The sequence below is a fragment of the Bombina bombina genome, chromosome 2 (assembly GCF_027579735.1).
Source record: "Bombina bombina isolate aBomBom1 chromosome 2, aBomBom1.pri, whole genome shotgun sequence".
NCBI classification, from domain to species: Eukaryota; Metazoa; Chordata; class Amphibia; order Anura; family Bombinatoridae; genus Bombina; species Bombina bombina.
In genome coordinates, this window is record NC_069500.1 from 414,069,826 (window position 1) to 414,092,441 (window position 22,616).

The 22,616-nt window shown below is 38.1% G+C and overlaps 1 protein-coding gene across 1 annotated transcript in view; it reads right to left on the reverse strand.

Annotated features, from left to right (window-relative positions):
* Nucleotides 1-22,616, reverse strand: part of LOC128646974 (septin-2A) — a gene marked incomplete in the record, with an annotated part of 243,084 nt that overhangs the window by 144,848 nt on the left and 75,620 nt on the right. The window contains 2 exon segments of the mRNA XM_053699786.1: nt 2,589-2,706; nt 4,551-4,685. Coding sequence (XP_053555761.1) covers nt 2,589-2,706; nt 4,551-4,685 — 253 coding nt within the window.

Sequence of the window (22,616 nt, forward strand, 5' to 3'; positions counted from 1 at the left end):
GCATTTTTGCTGATGGATGTATGTAGCTAAAATACTAGCTCTCAACAATAGGTTTCCTAGTGAACCTAGAAGATACAAATATGGAGAGGAGAAGTAAAGGGCGCCTAAGCAAAAGGCTAAGTGTTATATGCAAAACAGTCTTATGTAATATGCAAAAACTTATTTGGAGAATACAATATCCGGCAATCATATATCTAAATACATATATTAATAAATAATCAAATCATGGATCCATGAAGATGAACATGAACAGATATAATACTGGGTAAAAAAATAATAAAAATAGTCCCAGAAATGTCTAGATATAGGTTACTAATCAGTGTCCAAAAGGAAGTGTCCAAAATAATGTGTAATGGATAAGTATCCAGTAAGTTGGCGATTTCCCTTTGTATCCTAGTGATTGAAAACGTGACGATCATCCGATATCCTGTGGAAAAAAATGAAAAACAATAATGCAGAGTTGCTGTAATACCATGATAGGGTATTAAAAATAGGCTTACCAGTTTTTGCCAACGTGTTTCGTCCTATAGGTATAGTATAGGCCTACAGTCTTGATAAAGGCCTAGTATAGGCCTAAACGCGTTGGCAAAAACTGATAAGCCTATTTTTAATACCCTATCACGGTATTACAGCAACTCTGCATTATTGTTTTTCATTTTTTCCACAGGATATCGGATGATCGTCACGTTTTCAATCACTAGGATACAAAGGGAAATCACCACCTTATTCCTAAGGACCTTGAACACACGCCACCTCATTCACAGCAAGTTTATTTTTATCTTTATTTTTTTTAATTTGCACATTTTTGCTCATTATTTTTTATACATATTTTGATATTTTTTTTCACTATTTTTCCACATTATCTTTCACAATTTTCACATATTCTTTAATTTTCAATTATTTGGATATTGGATACTTATCCATTACACATTATTTTGGACACTTTTTTGGATACTGATAAGTAACCTATATCTAGACATTTCTGGGACTATTTTTATTCCTTTTTTACCCAGTATTATATCTGTTCATGTTCATCTTCATGGATCCATGATTTGATTTTATATTAATATATGGTTGCCAGATATTGCATTATCCAAATAAAAGTTTTTGCATAATATTGTTTGCATATTACATAAGACTGTTTTGCATATAACACCTAGCCTTTTGCTTAGGCGCTCTTTACTGCTCCTCTCCATATCTCTAAAATTAAAATGCAACCATGCAAATTTCAGTTTTGACTGTTCTATCCCTTTATACCTAGTGCTGAGAAATATTAAGAACATTGTATTACTGCCAGAAATGAAACAAAACAAAAAACAAATATTCTTTAAAAAAAAAAAAATTAAAATAACTATTAAAGGTGTGACCATATTCAAAGATTTGATCCGCTCTAATTTCACAATATTGTCACAAACAATTATGAATAGAATATATTCAAATTGAATTTAAATTACACAACTGCATTTAAAATCCAGATAAAAGTAAAAGTATGCTACACTATCCACCCTATAAAGCGATATTTTCTTTACTGTGCCTGAATTTCACACCCATTTGTTGCTTGTCATTTCCGAGAGGGAAAGAAGCGTCTTTGTTTTGTATGCACAACTCTCTGCCAAGCACATAATCAGATGCAGATCGTGCCTGGCACAACACAATATTTTGATAGCGTTTTATGGCTTCCTCTCAGCTTTGTATTGAACAGAGTTGGGGTTCCATGTTATATCATTTTCCCAGGCACTAGAGAGTTTTATTTGTATGAACAGTGTGGGTTACCTCATTTTCCCATTACTTTCTTTAGTAGCTATCTGCAGTATAGTCAGCAATAAGTACACATTTATTGCACAGATTGAACATATAGCACACTACAAACCTCAAATAATGCAAATTGGCAAAATGCCAAAAGATAACCAGCATTTTCCTTAAAACTGAATGGATTGAGGTAAATGAACAGATGCAGATAATCACGTGTATTGTAATGAATACATATTCTAATAAACTGGTGCTGCAGGTTACGTGTTTGCCCTGAATCTTTACCATCTCTGACATTCTATTCAGGGCAGCAGAATTACTGATCTGTTCTTTGCCCCATAAAACATCACATGAGGGCTTAAAGGGACACTGAACCCAATTTTTTTCTTTTGTGATTCAGATAAAGCATGAAATTTTAAGCAACTTTCTAATCTACTCCTATTATCACATTGTCTTCATTCTCTTGGTATCTTTATTTAAAATGCAAGAATGTAAGTTTAGGTGCCGGCCCATTTTTGGTGAACAACCTGGTTTATTTTCTTGCCGATTGGTGGATAAATTCATCCACCAATAAAAATTGCTGTCCAGAGTCCTGAACCAAAAAAGCTTTGATGCCTTCTTTTTCAAATAAAGATAGCAAGAGAACGAAGAAAAATTGATAATAGGAGTAAAATATAAAGTTGCTTAAAATTGCATGCTCTATCTGAATCACAAAAGAAAAAAATTGGGTTCAGTGTCCCTTTAAGGAGGAAACATTGGTGATTTTTATTTAATGTTCATCTTTTTTTCTCTCTTTACAAGACACATTCACTTGTATAATTGGCTTAGGCAGCACTTACCCTTCTTTTCAGTCTCTCCCTCTCTTTAAGGGTCAAAGTGTCCGCCTTGGCAATGACAGGCACAATGTTCACCTTTCCATGAAGAGCTTTCATGAATTCCACGTCCAACGGTTTCAACCTAAAGGAAAAGGGCACACAAGACATAAAGAGAAAATGACACACATTAATTTGCAGAATTACACAATATCAATATTGCATTTTCCATAGTCAATAAATCAATCAAGAATTCCCTGCTAGATAAAAGCACAATCCTGCTGATAAATGTAAATGTCATGCAGAATACACAAGAAAGAGAAGCTGTAAAGCGGATGTTTTTAGGTTTAATACAGTTAAGGGTATCACTTTAAATGGATAACATATAAGAAGTATAATTGAAAGACAATGATGAAATGGGAAAGGACCTAGCAGGAAAACTATACTGTGTATAACAATAGACTAACAAAAATCTGTTTATATTATTGTTAACATATAATAAGGCTGTTTCCAGCTTTCTATTCTGATCATTGTAAAACAAATACATTATAACAGATTTAAAATACAAAAGATGTGTTATCTTAAATAGCAATAAATAAGTCAAAACATATTTTCTCTAAGGATTAATCCTTGGACAGAAAATGTTGCAAGTCAGGGATATTTTTAACAGGAATTTCCCCAGAGTCACAGCTTGACCATTACTAGAATAGCGCCGGCTGATATGCCACCCTCTTTACTATTTCTGACCTAAAACTTAATCCATCAAAGCAGAAATATATTAAGAGTATTAAGTTTTGATGCTGATGGCGATAAAGGAAGGGTGGGCTACCAAACACTGCCAGCTTCATTAAGTACTACTTAAGGATTATTACTTAACTCATTCTGTACAGTACACTGTATTTAAGTAGTATTTAAAAAAATAAAACGAACATATTAAAGAAACACAAAACCCCAAATTTTTATTTCATGAATCAGATAAAGCATAGATTTTTAAACAACTTTCCAATTCAATTCTATTATCAATTTTGCTTCATTCTCTTAATATCCCTTGTTTAAGGATCATCAATGCATTACTGGAAGCTAGCTGAACATGTCAATAAGCCAATGGCGAGAGGTATTTCTGTGCAGCCACCAATCTAGCCCCAGCACCTGAGCCTACCTAGGTATTCTTTTCAACAAAAGATAAAAAGAAAACTAAACTAAGTAGATAATAAAAGTAAATTGGAAAGTTGTTTGAATTCCATGCTCTAACTCACTGGTTTTCGAACCTGTCCTGAGGCCTCCCTAACAGGCCAGATTTTGAGGATTTCTGAACAGGAGCAGAAACAATCAGCTAATTAGTAAACATGGTTATTTTACCTGCTCTCATCCAAGGTAATCCTGAAAACTTGGCCTGTTGGGGAGGGCTGAGGACAGGTTTGAAAACCAGTGCTATATCAATCATGAAGGAAAAATGTGGGGTTTCATGTCTCCTTAAGCAGCCTATAAAATATATAGGTCTTTTTAGCTAAAAATGAGGGTGGACAGGTTACCTAAATAGACCAACATTAGCTGAAGTTGATACGTCTTCATTCTGTAATAAGCAGTATAGTGCAATGCATTTATCAAATGTAGTTATTGAATAAAATACAGCTGATATGCTTCTTTATTCATACAATAGAAGTGAAAACTGATAAATAACAAGTAAAGAGATAATTCATACAAATCATCCACTACACTATATAAATGTAGTTTTGGGGGAATTACATATTAAGCAGACATAGTTCTAGTTTTGACCGCTGCCGTACAAGGTTCACCGCCACAGACTACAAAAACCTGTGGACGTATTCAGTGGGCTAAGTAGGAATAACAGACAGTAAATATGCACAACACTGTTCTTTTGTAACATGAAAGCCGATTTGTGAAATGTATATATCAGGACCTATCTTCTCATCAGAAACGAGTAGTAATGGTGATGTTCAGTGGCTGTATACGTGAGCAATACATTACCCATGTCCAAATGGAGAGATAAAGTAGAAGCAGCAGTGAACACGGTTATCGACAATATGGCGCCTATTCAGCCCACTCTCGTCATGGAGGTATCGCTCAAACTGATTGTCAATGTAGTGGATGATTGTTTTGAAGCTGCAAGGTAGACATACAAAGTATTTAATAGGTAGTAAATGTGTAATCACAGAGATAGATGTTGTTTAACTAAGATTTTGTTTTCTGTGTGAAAACTTTTGATTGCTGCTTTTCTACATTAAATGCCCAATAGAATAAATATATATATATATATATATAGGAGTATGAATATATATATATATATAGGAGTATGAATATATATATATAGATAGGAGTATGAATATATATATATATATATATATATATATATATATATATAGATAGGAGTATGAATATATACATATAGATAGGAGTATGAATATATACATATAGATAGGAGTATGAATATATATATATATAGATAGGAGTATGAATATATATATATATATAGATAGGAGTATGAATATATATATATATAGATAGGAGTATGAATATATATATATAGGAGTATGAATATATATATATAGGAGTATGAATATATATATATATATATATATATAGGAGTATGAATATATATATATATATATATATATATATATATATATAGGAGTATGAATATATATATATAGATAGGAGTATGAATATATATATATATATAGGAGTATGAATATATATATATATATATAGGAGTATGAATATATATATATATATATAGGAGTATGAATATATATATATATATATAGGAGTATGAATATATATATATAGATAGGAGTATGAATATATATATATATATATATATATATATATATATATATATATATATAGGAGTATGAATATATATATATATAGGAGTATGAATATATATATATATATAGGAGTATGAATATATATATATATATATAGGAGTATGAATATATATATATATATAGGAGTATGAATATATATATATATAGGAGTATGAATATATATATAGATAGGAGTATGAACATTAAAATTTACTGGAAAACAATAACTAAGAAAAAGAACCACTGTACTTTGAAAAATGTACTTTGTTTTATTTTAATGTGTAATTAAAATAGGAAGTTTAAGGTCATTATTTCCACTAAAAACAATTAATACTGTACTGACCAGGTGTGTTAAAAAAATAAAAATCACAATTACTTCACAATCACGGACAGCTGTGCTAACAGATGCTCGTCCTTCTATAGAAAGAATTAGGAGCAGAGATTACAGGAAATGTTTGGGAATGAGGCAAACACTCTGACCTCGCTGCTGTATTACTATTCCTTCCGGAAGAAGTACCGAGTATTGTAAATATGAGACCACATATAAATCATACAGATGTGAAGCCTAGAAGTGTCTCACTGTAAAATCTATATAAATAAATAGAGCAGCTTAAGCTCAAGTATTTATTCTATTTTTATCCCTGCACCAAAACATTATTTGTTCAATATACATTATCCAATAATAAGGGATTTAAAACCCAAACATTTTCTTTCACAATTCTGATAGAGCATGCAATTTTAAACATCTTTCTAATTTACTTCTGTTATCAATTTTTCTTCATTCTCTTGGTATCCTTTGTTTAATAAAAGATCAGGAGCGTGCACTATATGGCAGCAGTTTTACAAGAATGTTACCCATTTGAAAACATAATTTATGTAAGAACTTACCAGATAAATTCATTTCTTTCATATTGGCAAGAGTCCATGAGCTAGTGACATATGGGATATACAATCCTACCAGGAGGGGCAAAGTTTCCCAAACCTCAAAATGCCTACAAATACACCCCTCACCACACCCACAATTCAGTTTAACGAATAGCCAAGAAGTGGGGTGATAAGAAAGGAGCGAAAGCATCAACAAGGAATTGGAATAATTGTGCTTTATACAAAAAATCATAACCACCACAAAAAGGGTGGGCCTCATGGACTCTTGCCAATATGAAAAAAATGAATTTATCAGGTAAGTTCTTACATAAATTATGTTTTCTTTCATGTAATTGGCAAGAGTACATGAGCTAGTGACGTATGGGATAGCAGATACCCAAGATGTGGAACTTCCACGCAAGAGTCACTAGAGAGGGAGGGATAAAATAAAGACAGCCAATTCCGCTGAAAAAATAATCCACAACCCAAATCAAAAAGTTTTAATCTTATAATGAAAAAAAAAAACTGAAAACAAACGATTCTCTCTCGCTCTGAAAATCGCACGGAGTTCCAAAATGTTGATTGGTAATCTCGCCTCCTGAGATTCCCAAACCCCCTGCGCTGTCAGAGATCCCCATACAGCTCCGCAACCTGAAAGACTCGCATCTGTTGAGATCACAGTCCAGGTTGGACCAACAAAAGAGGCCCCTTGAACTAAACGATGGTGAACCAACCACCAAGTCAGAGAAGATCGAACATTGGGATTTAAGGATATTAATTGTGATATCTTTGTATAATCCCTGCACCATTGGTTCAGCATACAAAGCTGGAGAGGTCTCATGTGAAAACGAGCAAAAGGGATCGCGTCCGATGCAGCAGTCATGAGACCTAGAATTTCCATGCACAAAGCTACCGAAGGGAATGATTGAGACTGAAGGTTTCGACAAGCTGAAACCAATTTCAGACGTCTCTTTTCCGTTACAGACAAAGTCATGGACACTGAATCTATTTGGAAACCCAAAAAGGTTACCCTTGTCTGAGGAATCAAGGAACTCTTTGGTAAATTGATCCTCCAACCATGTCTTTGAAGAAACAACACAAGTTGATTCATGTGAGATTCTGCAGAATGTAAAGACTGTGCAAGTACCAAGATATCGTCCAAATAAGGAAATACCGCAATACCCTGCTCCCTGATTAAAGAGAGAAGGGCACCGAGAACCTTCAAAAAGATCCTTGGAGCTGTTGCTAGGCCAAAAGGAAGAGCAACAAACTGGTAATGCTTGTCTAGAAAAGAGAATCTCAGGAACTGATAGTGGTCAGGATGAATTGGAATATGAAGATAATCATCCTGTAAGTCTATTGTGGACATATAATGCCCTTGCTGAACAAAAGGCAGAATAGTCCTTATAGTCACCATTTTGAATGTTGGTATCCTTACATAACGATTCAATATTTTTAGATCCAGAACTGGTCTGAAAGAATTCTCTTTCTTTGGAACAATGAACAGATTTGAATAAAACCCCAGGCCCCGTTCCAGAACTGGAACCGGCAGAATTACCCCAGCTGACTCCAGGTCTGAAACACATTTCAGAAACGCTTGAGCCATTACTGGGTTTACTGGAATGCGTGAGAGAAAGAATCTTCTCACAAGCGGTCTTACCTTGAAACCTATTCTGTACCCTTGTGAAACAATGTTCTGAATCCAAAGATTTTGAATTGAATTGATCCAAACATCTTTGAAAAATCGTAACCTGCCCCCTACCAGCTGTGCTGGAATGAGGGCCGCACCTTCATGCGGATTTGGGAGCTGGCTTTGACTTTCTAAAAGGCTTGGATTTATTCCAGACTGGAGAAGGTTTCCAAACGGAAACTGTTCCTTTAGGGAAGGGTCAGGCTTTTGTTCCTTATTCTGACGAAAGGAATGAAAACGATTAGCAGCCCTATATTTACCTTTAGATTTTTTATCCTGAGGCAAATAGGCTCCCTTCCCCCCAGTAACAATTGAGATTATTGAATCTAACTGAGAACCAAATAATTTATTACCTTGGAAAGAAAGAGAAAGCAACGTTGACTTAGAAGTCATATCTGCATTCCAAGACTTAAGCCATAAAGCTCTTCTGGCTAAAATAGCTAAAGACATATACCTGACATCAATTCTAATGATATCGAAAATGGCATCACAAACAAAGTTATTAGCATGTTGAAGAAGTTTAACAATGCTATAAGCATTATGGTCTGACACTTGTTGCGCTAAAGCCTCCAACCAGAAAGTGGAAGCTGCAGCAACTTCAGCCAAAGAAATAGCAGGTCTAAGTAGATTACCTGAACATAAATAAGCCTTCCTTAGAAAGGATTCAAGCTTCCTATCTAAAGGATCTTTAAACGAAGTACTATCTGCCGTAGGAATAGTAGTACGTTTAGCAAGAGTAGAGATAGCCCCATCAACTTTGGGGATTTTCTCCCAAAACTCTAATCTATCAGATGGCAAAGGGTACAATTTCTTAAACCTTGGAGAAGAAGTAAATGAAGTACCCAGACTATTCCATTCCCTAGAAATTACTTCTGAAATAGCATCAGGAACTGGAAAAACTTCTGGAATAACTACATGAGGTTTAAAGACTGAATTTAAACGCTTATTAGTTTTAATATCAAGAGGACTAGACTCCTCCATATCTAATGCAATCAACACTTCTTTAAGTAAAGAACGAATAAACTCCATCTTAAACAAATATGAAGATTTATCAGTGTCAATATCTGAAGGCAGAATCTTCTGAACCAGATAGATCCTCATCAGAAATAGATAAGTCAGAATGATGGCGGTCATTTAAAAATTCATCTGAAATATGAGAAGTTTTAAAAGACCTCTTACGTTTACTAGAATTAGGAATAACAGACAGAGCCTTCCGAATAGAATTAGAAACAAATTCTTTTACATTAACAGGAACATCCTGAACATTAGATGTTGAAGGAACAACAACAGGTAATGGATTATTACTAATGGAAATACTATCTGCGTTTGATAGTTTATCATGACAATTATCACAAACTACAGCCGGAGGAACAGTTACCAAAAGTTTACAACAAATGCACTTAGCTTTGGTAGAACCGACATCAGGCAGCATCTTTCCAGAAGTAGATTCTGATCCAGGGTCAGGTAGTGACATCTTGCAATATGCAATAGAAAAAACAGAATTTATGTTTACCTGATAAATTTCTTTCTCCAACGGTGTGTCCGGTCCACGGCGTCATCCTTACTTGTGGGATATTCTCCTCCCCAACAGGAAATGGCAAAGAGCCCAGCAAAGCTGGTCACATGATCCCTCCTAGGCTCCGCCTACCCCAGTCATTCGACCGACGTTAAGGAGGAATAATAGCATAGGAGAAACCATATGGTACCGTGGTGACTGTAGTTAAAGAAAATAAATTATCAGACCTGATTAAAAAACCAGGGCGGGCCGTGGACCGGACACACCGTTGGAGAAAGAAATTTATCAGGTAAACATAAATTCTGTTTTCTCCAACATAGGTGTGTCCGGTCCACGGCGTCATCCTTACTTGTGGGAACCAATACCAAAGCTTTAGGACACGGATGAAGGGAGGGAGCAAATCAGGTCACCTAAATGGAAGGCACCACGGCTTGCAAAACCTTTCTCCCAAAAATAGCCTCAGAAGAAGCAAAAGTATCAAACTTGTAAAATTTGGTAAAAGTGTGCAGTGAAGACCAAGTCGCTGCCCTACATATCTGATCAACAGAAGCCTCGTTCTTGAAGGCCCATGTGGAAGCCACAGCCCTAGTGGAATGAGCCGTGATTCTTTCGGGAGGCTGCCGTCCGGCAGTCTCGTAAGCCAATCTGATGATGCTTTTAATCCAAAAAGAGAGAGAGGTAGAAGTTGCTTTTTGACCTCTCCTTTTACCTGAATAAACAACAAACAGGGAAGATGTTTGTCTAAAATCCTTTGTAGCATCTAAATAGAATTTTAGAGCGCGAACAACATCCAAATTGTGCAACAAGCGTTCCTTCTTTGAAACTGGTTTCGGACACAGAGAAGGTACGATAATCTCCTGGTTAATGTTTTTGTTAGAAACAACTTTTGGAAGAAAACCAGGTTTAGTACGTAAAACCACCTTATCTGCATGGAACACCAGATAAGGAGGAGAACACTGCAGAGCAGATAATTCTGAAACTCTTCTAGCAGAAGAAATTGCAACTAAAAACAAAACTTTCCAAGATAATAACTTAATATTAACGGAATGTAAGGGTTCAAACGGAACCCCCTGAAGAACTGAAAGAACTAAATTGAGACTCCAAGGAGGAGTCAAAGGTTTGTAAACAGGCTTGATTCTAACCAGAGCCTGAACAAAGGCTTGAACATCTGGCACAGCTGCCAGTTTTTTGTGAAGTAACACCGACAAGGCAGAAATCTGTCCCTTCAGGGAACTTGCCGATAATCCTTTTTCCAATCCTTCTTGAAGGAAGGATAGAATCCTAGGAATCTTAACCTTGTCCCAAGGGAATCCTTTAGATTCACACCAACAGATATATTTTTTCCAAATTTTGTGGTAAATCTTTCTAGTTACAGGCTTTCTGGCCTGAACAAGAGTATCGATAACAGAATCTGAGAAACCTCGCTTCGATAAAGTCAAGCGTTCAATCTCCAAGCAGTCAGCTGGAGTGAAACCAGATTCGGATGTTCGAACGGACCCTGAACAAGAAGGTCTCGTCTCAAAGGTAGCTTCCAAGGTGGAGCCGATGACATATTCACCAGATCTGCATACCAAGTCCTGCGTGGCCACGCAGGAGCTATCAAGATCACCGACGCCCTCTCCTGATTGATCCTGGCTACCAGCCTGGGGATGAGAGGAAACGGCGGGAACACATAAGCTAGTTTGAAGGTCCAAGGTGCTACTAGTGCATCCACTAGAGCCGCCTTGGGATCCCTGGATCTGGACCCGTAGCAAGGAACTTTGAAGTTCTGACGAGAGGCCATCAGATCCATGTCTGGAATGCCCCAAAGTTGAGTGACTTGGGCAAAGATTTCCGGATGGAGTTCCCACTCCCCCGGATGCAATGTCTGACGACTCAGAAAATCCGCTTCCCAATTTTCCACTCCCGGGATGTGGATAGCAGACAGGTGGCAGGAGTGAGACTCCGCCCATAGAATGATCTTGGTCACTTCTTCCATCGCTAGGGAACTCCTTGTTCCCCCCTGATGGTTGATGTACGCAACAGTCGTCATGTTGTCTGATTGAAACCGTATGAACTTGGTCCTCGCTAGCTGAGGCCAAGCCTTGAGAGCATTGAATATCGCTCTCAGTTCCAGAATATTTATCGGTAGAAGAGATTCTTCCCGAGACCAAAGACCCTGAGCTTTCAGGGATCCCCAGACCGCGCCCCAGCCCATCAGACTGGCGTCGGTCGTGACAATGACCCACTCTGGTCTGTGGAATGTCATCCCTCGTGACAGGTTGTCCAGGGACAGCCACCAACGGAGTGAGTCTCTGGTCCTCTGATTTACTTGTATCTTTGGAGACAAGTCTGTATAGTCCCCATTCCACTGACTGAGCATGCACAGTTGTAACGGTCTTAGATGAATGCGCGCAAAAGGAACTATGTCCATTGCCGCTACCATCAACCCGATCACTTCCATGCACTGAGCTACGGAAGGAAGGGGAACGGAATGAAGTATTCGACAAGAGTCCAGGAGCTTTGTCTTTCTGGCCTCTGTTAGAAAAATCCTCATTTCTGAGGAGTCTATAATTGTTCCCAAGAAGGGAACCCTTGTTGACGGGGATAGAGAACTCTTTTCCACGTTCACTTTCCAGCCGTGCGATCTGAGAAAGGCCAGGACGATGTCCGTGTGAGCCTTTGCTCGAGGGAGGGACGACGCTTGAATCAGAATGTCGTCCAGGTAAGGTACTACAGCAATGCCCCTTGGTCTTAGCACAGCTAGAAGGGACCCTAGTACCTTTGTGAAAATCCTTGGAGCAGTGGCTAATCCGAAAGGAAGCGCCACGAACTGGTAATGTTTGTCCAGGAATGCAAACCTTAGGAACCGATGATGTTCCTTGTGGATAGGAATATGTAGATACGCATCCTTTAAATCCACCGTGGTCATGAATTGACCTTCCTGGATGGAAGGAAGGATAGTTCGAATGGTTTCCATCTTGAAAGATGGGACCTTGAGAAATTTGTTTAAGATCTTGAGATCTAGGATTGGTCTGAATGTTCCCTCTTTTTTGGGAACTATGAACAGATTGGAGTAGAACCCCATCCCTTGTTCTCTCAATGGAACAGGATGAATCACTCCCATTTTTAACAGGTCTTCTACGCAAAGTAAGAACGCCTGTCTTTTTATGTGGTCTGAAGACAACTGAGACCTGTGGAACCTTCCCCTTGGGGGAAGTCCCTTGAATTCCAGAAGATAACCCTGGGAGACTATTTCTAGCGCCCAAGGATCCAGAACATCTCTTGCCCAAGCCTGAGCGAAGAGAGAGAGTCTGCCCCCCACCAGATCCGGTCCCGGATCGGGGGCCGATATTTCATGCTGTCTTGGTAGCAGTGGCAGGTTTCTTTGCCTGCTTTCCCTTGTTCCAGCCTTGCATTGGTCTCCAAGCTGGCTTGGCCTGAGAAGTATTACCTTCTTGCTTAGAGGACGTAGCACCTTGGGCTGGTCCGTTTTTACGAAAGGGACGAAAATTAGGTCTATTTTTTGCCTTGAAAGGCCGATCCTGAGGAAGGGCATGGCCCTTACCCCCAGTGATATCAGAGATAATCTCTTTCAAGTCAGGACCAAACAGCGTTTTCCCCTTGAAAGGAATGTTTAGTAGCTTGTTCTTGGAAGACGCATCAGCCGACCAAGATTTCAACCAAAGCGCTCTGCGCGCCACAATAGCAAACCCAGAGTTCTTAGCCGCTAACTTAGCCAATTGCAAAGAGGCGTCTAGAGTGAAAGAATTAGCCAATTTGAGAGCATTGACTCTGTCCATAATCTCCTCATAAGGAGGCGAGTCACTATCGAGCACCTTAATCAGTTCATCAAACCAGAAATATGCGGCTGTAGTGACAGGGACAATGCATGAAATGGGTTGTAGAAGGTAACCCTGCTGAACAAACATCTTTTTAAGCAAACCTTCTAATTTTTTATCCATAGGATCTTGAAAGCACAACTATCCTCTATGGGAATAGTGGTGCGTTTGTTTAAAGTAGAAACCGCTCCCTCGACCTTGGGGACTGACTGCCATAAGTCCTTTCTGGGGTCGACCATAGGAAACAATTTTTTAAATATGGGGGGAGGGACGAAAGGAATACCGGGCCTTTCCCATTCTTTATTAACAATGTCCGCCACCCGCTTGGGTATAGGAAAAGCTTCTGGGAGCCCCGGCACCTCTAGGAACTTGTCCATTTTACATAGTTTCTCTGGGATGACCAAATTTTCACAATCATCCAGAGTGGATAATACCTCCTTAAGCAAAATGCGGAGATGTTCCAATTTAAATTTAAAAGTAATCACATCAGATTCAGCCTGCTGAGAAATATTCCCTAAATCAGTAATTTCTCCCTCAGACAAAACCTCCCTGGCCCCCTCAGATTGGGTTAGGGGCCCTTCAGAGATATTAATATCAGCGTCGTCATGCTCTTCAGTAACTAAAACAGAGCAGCCACGCTTACGCTGACAAGGGTTCATTTTGGCTAAAATGTTTTTGACAGAATTATCCATTACAGCCGTTAATTGTTGCATAGTAAGGAGTATTGGCGCGCTAGATGTACTAGGGGCCTCCTGAGTGGGCAAGACTCGTGTAGACGAAGGAGGGAATGATGCAGTACCATGCTTACTCCCCTCACTTGAGGAATCATCTTGGGCATCATTGTCATTATCACATAAATCACATTTATTTAAATGAATAGGAATTCTGGCTTCCCCACATTCAGAACACAGTCTATCTGGTAGTTCAGACATGTTAAACAGGCATAAACTTGATAAGAAAGTACAAAAAACGTTTTGAAATAAAATCGTTACTGTCACTTTAAATTTTAAACTGAACACACTTTATTACTGCAATTGCGAAAAAACATGAAGGAATTGTTCAAAATTCACCAAACTTTCACCACAGTGTCTTAAAGCCTTGAAAATATTGCACACCAAATTTGGAAGCTTTAACCCTTAAAATAACGGAACCGGAGCCGTTTTAAGCTTTAACCCCTTTACAGTCCCTGGTATCTGCTTTGCTGAGACCCAACCAAACCCAAGGGGAATACGATACCAAATGATGCCTTCAGAAGTCTTTTATAAGTATCAGAGCTCCTCTCACATGCGACTGCATGCCATGCCTCTCAAAAATAAGTGCGCAACACCGGCGCGAAAATGAGACTCTGCCTATGCTTTGGGAAAGCCCCTAAAGAATAAGGTGTCTAAAACAGTGCCTGCCGATATTATTATATCAAAATACCCAGAATAAATGATTCCTCAAGGCTAAATAAGTGTTAATATCAATCGATTTAGCCCAAAAAATGTCTACAGTCTAAATAAGCCCTTGTGAAGCCCTTATTTACAATCGTAATAAACATGGCTTACCGGATCCCATAGGGAAAATGACAGCTTCCAGCATTACATCGTCTTGTTAGAATGTGTCATACCTCAAGCAGCAAGGACTGCAAACTGTTCCCCCAACTGAAGTTAATGCTCTCAACAGTCCTGTGTGGAACAGCCATGGATTTTAGTTACGGTTGCTAAAATCATTTTCCTCATACAAACAGAATTCTTCATCTCTTTTCTGTTTCTGAGTAAATAGTACGTACCAGCACTATTTGAAAATAACAAACTCTTGATTGAATAATGAAAAACTACAGTTAAACACTAAAAAACTCTAAGCCATCTCCGTGGAGATGTTGCCTGTACAACGGCAAAGAGAATGACTGGGGTAGGCGGAGCCTAGGAGGGATCATGTGACCAGCTTTGCTGGGCTCTTTGCCATTTCCTGTTGGGGAGGAGAATATCCCACAAGTAAGGATGACGCCGTGGACCGGACACACCTATGTTGGAGAAAACAACATATAAAGCAAAATTATCAAATTCCTTAAATGGCAGTTTCAGGAATGGGAAAAAATGCAAAATGAAACAAGCCTCTAGAAAACCAGAAGCAACTAAAAAGTGAGACTGAAATAATGTGAAAAAAACTGGCGCCAAGTATGACGCCCACATTTTTTGGCGCCAAGAATGGCGCCCATATTTTTTGGTGCCAAAAAAAACGTCCGCAACACACATACGTAAAAAATGACGCAAACACGTGAAAACTTGACACGTGACGAAATTTTTGCGCCAAAAATGACGCAATAAATAGAAGCATTTTCTGCACCCGCGAGCCTAACAGCCCGCAATTTTGAAAAAAAGTCAATTGAAAATTGAAAATTTTTAAGGTAAGAAAAAATATAATTTATATGCATTTTTCCAAAAAAATGAAACTGGCAGTCTGAAAGAAGGAATACTGATTATCCTGAATCATGGCAAATATAAGTTTTAACACATATATTTAGACCTTTACATATAAAGTGCCCAACCATAGCTTTGAGTGTCATGAATAGAAATAAGACCTACTTTTCCTAAGACACTCATCTACATATAGCAGATAGCCAAACCATTACTGAAACGAGAATCAGTAGAGGTAATGGTATATAAGAGTATATCGTCAAGCTGAAAAGGGAGGTAGGAGAAGAAATCTCTACGACCGATAACAGAGAACCTATGAAAAAGATCCCCTAGAGGAAGACCATTGTATTCAAATAGGCAATACTCCCTTCACATCCCTCTGACATTCACTGCACTCTGAGAGGAAAACCGGGCTCCAGCCTGCTGCGAAGCGCATATCAACGTAGAATCTAGCACAAACTTACTTCACCACCTCCATGGGAGGCAAAGTTTGTAATACTGAATTGTGGGTGTGGTGAGGGGTGTATTTATAGGCATTTTAAGGTTTGGGAAACTTTGCCCCTCCTGGTAGGAATGTATATCCCATACGTCACTAGCTCATGGACTCTTGCCAATTACATGAAAGAAAGAGCACTAGATGGCAGCACTATTTCCTGCCATGTGGAGCTCCAGACACATACCTAGGTATCTCGTCAACAAAGAATACCATAGGAACAAAGCAAATTTGATAATAGAACACCAATGTACAAGATACAGTAAACATTCTTACTAGCAAAATAAACATTTTCTGCACACACATTATATATAGAATTGTGTGCACGTCAACAGTAAAAATGTATTTAAAAAAGAAGGAACAATTATATTTCTCTAAAGAAATGTGTATTACACACATCTTTTTCCAAGGAAAAAAAAGAAATACAAATTTGCTATTGAAAAATGTGAGAAACATTTTGTATATCTTGCTAGTTTATGTTATCCTTTATAAGTAGGAAACAACCCTCACAATATTATATTTTTATAGAAGGACGGCGTAAATATCTGTACCACTACCAATGTGTAAGTACTTCAATCTACCAGTATTAAAAATATGCAGTGGATAAAAACAAACACCTTGTAGGTGCACCATTAAAATTCTTATCTATGTTTACATTACATTGCTTAGTTAGTAGGTTATCCTTATCAACAGTTTAAAGAATTACATAAAAGCATACACAAACTCCAACACAGGTAAGGTGTCTGTCCTACTATACAATACACAATTTTCCAGAAGGTCTATATTGTGTGTATACAAAAAGAACAATGTCATAAATTGTTAAAACAATCTATTTTTGTAACACATTTTTTTGCTGCCATAAGAGAATCTGCTGCTTAGTGACAAGAAATATATGTTATGAAGTTTACCAGCTTACCCAATTGTAAATGAGATCATGTAATGAGAATGCATGTGTCCTGCCTTACCTACTTAAGTGCTTATTATAATTATGCTGGGCACAGTAAGGGAGAACACATTTTGGAAGACATATTTGGCCATCTGTGTGTAAATGTCAACCACATTTATGACTACAGCCCACCTCTACAATCACAAAGCTCACATGAAGTCACTTCCTGTTGCATGTTTCCTTCTGGGAATGATGTATGGTTACACTACTGGCTATTGTATGACTTGATGGGAAGCATCTGGTCTATGAGGGCATATCCTGTGCTACTGCTGAATGCCCTAGGAAACCAAAAAGCCACAACAGGAACATATTACCCTTGCACAAGCAGAATAATTTGCAGTTTGCACAGGTTTTTGCATTTCAGTGCACTGGATAGACAATAAGTACTAACCAGCACACTTCCGCTACAACCTTAAAGATTATTAATATATTTTTTTTTGTATTATTAATATTTCAGACTTACCATAGATACTAGAGTATAACGCAAGATTTTTGTGACAAAAAATAAGATACAAAATGGAGGGGTTGCGGTATATTCAGACATTTCATTTAATCTGATGTGTGGCACTAAACATGTCCCACACCAGTAATGCTCTCTTGCAGCGCAGACTATCTTTATTTATATTTTGTCTCTAAGCAACATGGAATGAGCTACTTGAGCAGCACTGTATGTGTCCGACTGACAGTTTTTTTTCTATTAATGGCTTTTTCAGTTGTATTATGTGGTGTGCTTTTGTTTTTTATTGTGAAAAGCCCTTTAAATTATTTTATTTGGTGAGCTTTTTCTGTGGGGCGCACTTCCGGTCTGGGAGTACTCATACTTTCTGCTGCTTGTCAGCACACAGTGTGTCAGGCTGGGGGTGCACTCTTGCAGATTCAACATGACCGGCGTTTTGGCAGCTCACCACAAGTGCTGTACTTCCCATATCGCTAAATTGGGGAAAGGGGGTGAGTACCCTAATCTTCAGATGCTGAAGGGGTCACAAATATTATATTCATTGTTTTATTCTAACTCAGGCTTAGTTTGACTCATATAGCTGAGGTGTCCACACACTCCTAAGGGCTATTTATACACATATACACTGATATGGTAGTGTTTGTTATTACTCAGTACTCAATTACTATAGCTTTGTATTATTTTATATTGCTCCTCGCGTTACATTCGTGTCTTGAACTTTTCTCCATTTCCATAATAAATGTCTATCTTTCGAGTTATACTCGGGCAGCGTTATACTCAAGTATCTACAGTAAATATGTGTATAAGTAAAAGGTATTTTTAACAGCCAAAACTATAAATCAGAGAGCAATGTCAAAAACAAATCATGCTTTAGCCTGGCAGGGTCAGTGCATCTTGTAAGGTTGTGCTAGAGGCAGAGCCTTACCAAGCGCATATGCATGATAGATACATAGATAGATAGATAGATAGATAGATAGATAGATAGATAGATAGATAGATAGATAGACAGATGAATGGATGGATAAGATATGTGACATAGATAAGACATAGATATATAGATGGATAGATTTATAAAGGCAACACAAAATATAAAAAAAATAAATGTAAAAAACTAAAATTACAAAAAGAACTGGGGTATTAGGTTACTAGGTGTGTCATGTACAGATCCTTAAATCACAATGCATATAGATGGCTTAAATAAAAATGCGATGAACCCCCCCCCAAAAAAAAATTCCTTTATGAATCAGATAAAGCATATAAGTTTAAACAACTTTCTAATTTACTTCTGATATCAAATTTGCTTCATTCTCTTGGTATCCGTTGCTGAAGGAGCAGCAATGAACTACTGGGAGTTTGCTCAATACATCTAGCAAGAAAATGACAAGAGACAAATGTGTGTAGGCACCAATCACCAGCTGGCAGTAGTGTAGGATATGTACATATTCTGTTTCAACAAAGGAGACCAAGAGAACAAAGTCAATTTGAAAATAGAAGAGTATTTTGAAAGTGTCCTACAATTATATGTTCTATCTGAATCTTAATTTTGACTTTCCAATCCTTTTAAGTATGCAGTGAAAAAAAACAAATGCTGTATAACTACTTGATATGGTTACTAATCGTATTAATCATATTGTGTCTTAAAATGTGTCACAAAGAACCAAGTAGGGCAGCCAGAAACATTTCAATGGAATAAACAAGTTGAATTAGCACACAATCAACAGGAAAGGCTCCTTGAAACACAATAATCTGGCTGGAGCTCATGCAGGGGCAAGACGGCAGCGGAAGGAAATGGGGGACTCTAGCATGCCGCTCGTACCTACCCGCTGCAAGATGAAGATAGCTCACTTAACCCTCAACCTCCTGAAGAGCCATGACACATGCTAAGGAAAAATGAGTAATCACCAGCATTCAGAGTGCTGAGACATACTGGTGTGTCATAGCACATGCATGAGGATGTCAAAGTAGCTAGAGAATACATGGATCAAATGACTGTTTTATGTACTAAGGACTAGTGGGTGTCACAAGGCAAGAAAATGTCTGCGGCCCCCTGCTCTAGACATTAGTGGTGTCTGCAGTGCAGCACAGGTACTTTAACTGCTTGAGATTTTATTATAAAATGTTATGTTATTCGTAGAAAAACAACATTTCAATATACTTTATTTATTAGCTCCTTAAAGCTTCTTTCATGATTTAGATACAGAATACAATTTACTTCTATTTTCAAGTTTGCTTTGTTCTCTTGTTATTCTTTGTTAAAGAGATATCTAGATAGGAAATAGTGTTGCCATCTCATGCTCTTGCTACTGTATAACATTCTTGCAAAACTGCTGCAATATAGTGCTGCAGATACGTGCACGCTCCTGAACTTAACTTCCTGCTTTTCAACAAAAGATAACAAACAAATACATTTTGATAATAAAAGTAAAAGTTGTTTAAAATTGTATGCTCTATCTGAATCATGAAAGAAAAAAAATACAAAATGTATGCTTACCTGATAAATTTATTTATTTCCAGATATGGCGAGTCCACAGCATCATCAATTACTGTTGAGAATATCACTCCTGGCCAGCAGGAGGAGGCAAAGAGCACCACAGCCAAGCTGTTAAGTATCACTCCCCTTCCCACAAACCCCAGTCATTTGACTGAAGGTAAATGGAGAAAAAAAGGAGCAACACAAGGTGTAGAAGTTGAGGATTTAGTTAAAAAAGATAACTGTCTTAAAATAAAGGGTGGGGCCGTGGACTCACCATATCCGGAAAGAAAGAAATTTATCAGGTAAGCATAAATTTTGTTTTCTTTCCTAAGATATGGTGAGTCCACGGCATCATCAATTACTGTTGGGAACCAATACCCAAGCTAGAGGACACCGATAAAGAAAAAGGCACCAACGCTTGAAGAACCTTTCTCTCAAAAGAAACTTCAGCCGAGGCAAAAAGATCAAATGTATAAAATTTGGAAAAAAACATGTAATGAAGACCAAATTGCAGCCTTGCAAATCTGTTCCACAGAAGTATCATTCTTGAAAGCCCAAGAAGAGGAAACAGCCCTCGTGGAATGAGCTGTAATTCTCACAGGAGGCTGCCGTCCAGCAGTCTCATATGCCAAACGAATTATACTTCTTAACCAGAAAGAAAGAAAAGTAGCAATAGCTTGTTTACCCTTACGTTTCCCAGAAAAACGAAGAAACAGGGCAGAAGACTGGAAAAATCCTTAGTCACCTGTAGCTAAAAGAGCACGCACAACATCCAAGTTGTGGAACAAACGTTCCTTATGAGAAGAAGGATTAAGACATAAGGAAGGAACAACAATTTCCTGAGAACATTTCTATCTGAAACCACTTTAGGAAGAAAACCTAACTTCGAACGAAAAACCGCCTCATCGGCAAGCAAAATAAGATAAGGCGAATCACACTCCAAAGTCGAGAGTTCCGAAACTCTCTGAGCAGAAGAGATAGCAATAAAAAACAAAAAACTTTCCAAGACAACAACTTAATATCTATGGAATGCAATGGCTTAAACGGAGCCAGCTGCAAACATTTAAGAACAAGGTTAAGGCTTAAGGCAAGGTTAAGGTTAAGGCTACCGGACCACTAGCGCTTGACAGAAGACAACAGAGAGAGGAAAAGGAAGAAAACCTTGATTATCTGACCTTTGACAGACATCTTCTCCTAGATAGAGAATCTATTAAGGTCCAAGCCAACTACCCCTGGAATTCCCAGGCGGTCTTCCATCCAAGTACAGACCAGGCCTGGCCCTGCTTACCTTCCGAGATCAGACGGATTTGGGTATATTCCTAGCATTGTGTCGGTAGACTCCAATAATTCACCCTTGTAGAAGGGACAATATAACTATTTTCCCGAATCATTTCCCAACTATGGGAAAGTAGACTGGACAAGATGTCTTGAAAGAGAGATTGTTCGAACGAATGATGACAACTGAACCATATATTGTTCAGAAGAACACCCCTGAAATACCCCAAAACCTAAAAGTCTTTCTGGGACAATGAAACTCAGAACCTAGAGAAGATCCCAAATTAAGGAAACAAAAAATCTTTCAGGTCTATGTTCGTTATGAACAGGCCCCTTGTAAATAGCTGCAGCTGGTTTCAAACTGCAAACCTTTCACTTGCTAGGCAGCTAAGCTAACCATCAGGCTACAACAGCTGGCTAACCAAAGGAGCAGGGATACTACTTTGAAGGTCAGAACATGAGTCACTTAAGGTAAATACCTAGATCCGATCCCAAACTGGGACTGGAACTATCACTCCCAGAGGGGAAGATCCTGAACCCAGTTCAAGGAATGCTTCTCATTATACTTGGAATGCAGATACCCTAGAAGGAAAAATCTGCCCCTAGGAGGAAATCTAAGATTGGACTCCAAACGACAGGACTGACCCTGCAGAAAGCGTAAAAGGAAAACTTTAATGTAGTCTTACTCTCTTGACGTGTGGCAGAAAACCTTTAAAGTCAGAGGATAATTCTGCTAGACCAAGTCCAAACAAATTCTTAAAAGGAGACGCCAGAAGCGTGGATTTGGAGGAAACATAAAATAAAAAACCTGCAACTGCAGAACTATAAAGCCTAGGTAGGCTTCTCAGCTGATCATTTCAGCTACAATGCCCGGCGGACTATTACAGCAAGTCTAATAAGACAAGGCATTGCTCTAAATGAACAATTAAGCCTCCAGCTTCTTATCCATGAATCCGATCCCTATGGAGGGTAGCTGCTCCCTTACTAAATTCTCTGAGCCATAGTAGAAAAGCTCCCTTCTACTAAAAGCACCGTGCATTTAAATGGAGTCAGCAACAAGAAAATCCATTAAAGGATGGGAGACAGGGAGAAAGTATCCCTAGCTTCTCCACTCATGTGACATTTTCCAAAGCACGTCTAGAAACATCTACAAAACTTCCAAAGGTTGACAACGACAGAGGTTTCGATGTAACTAAAACCTGCAAGCATACATCTGAAGTATAACACTTTAGCATTAATTGAAGGACTTAGACTGTCCGAATCTGAGATTTCACACTCAGATGCTACCGACCT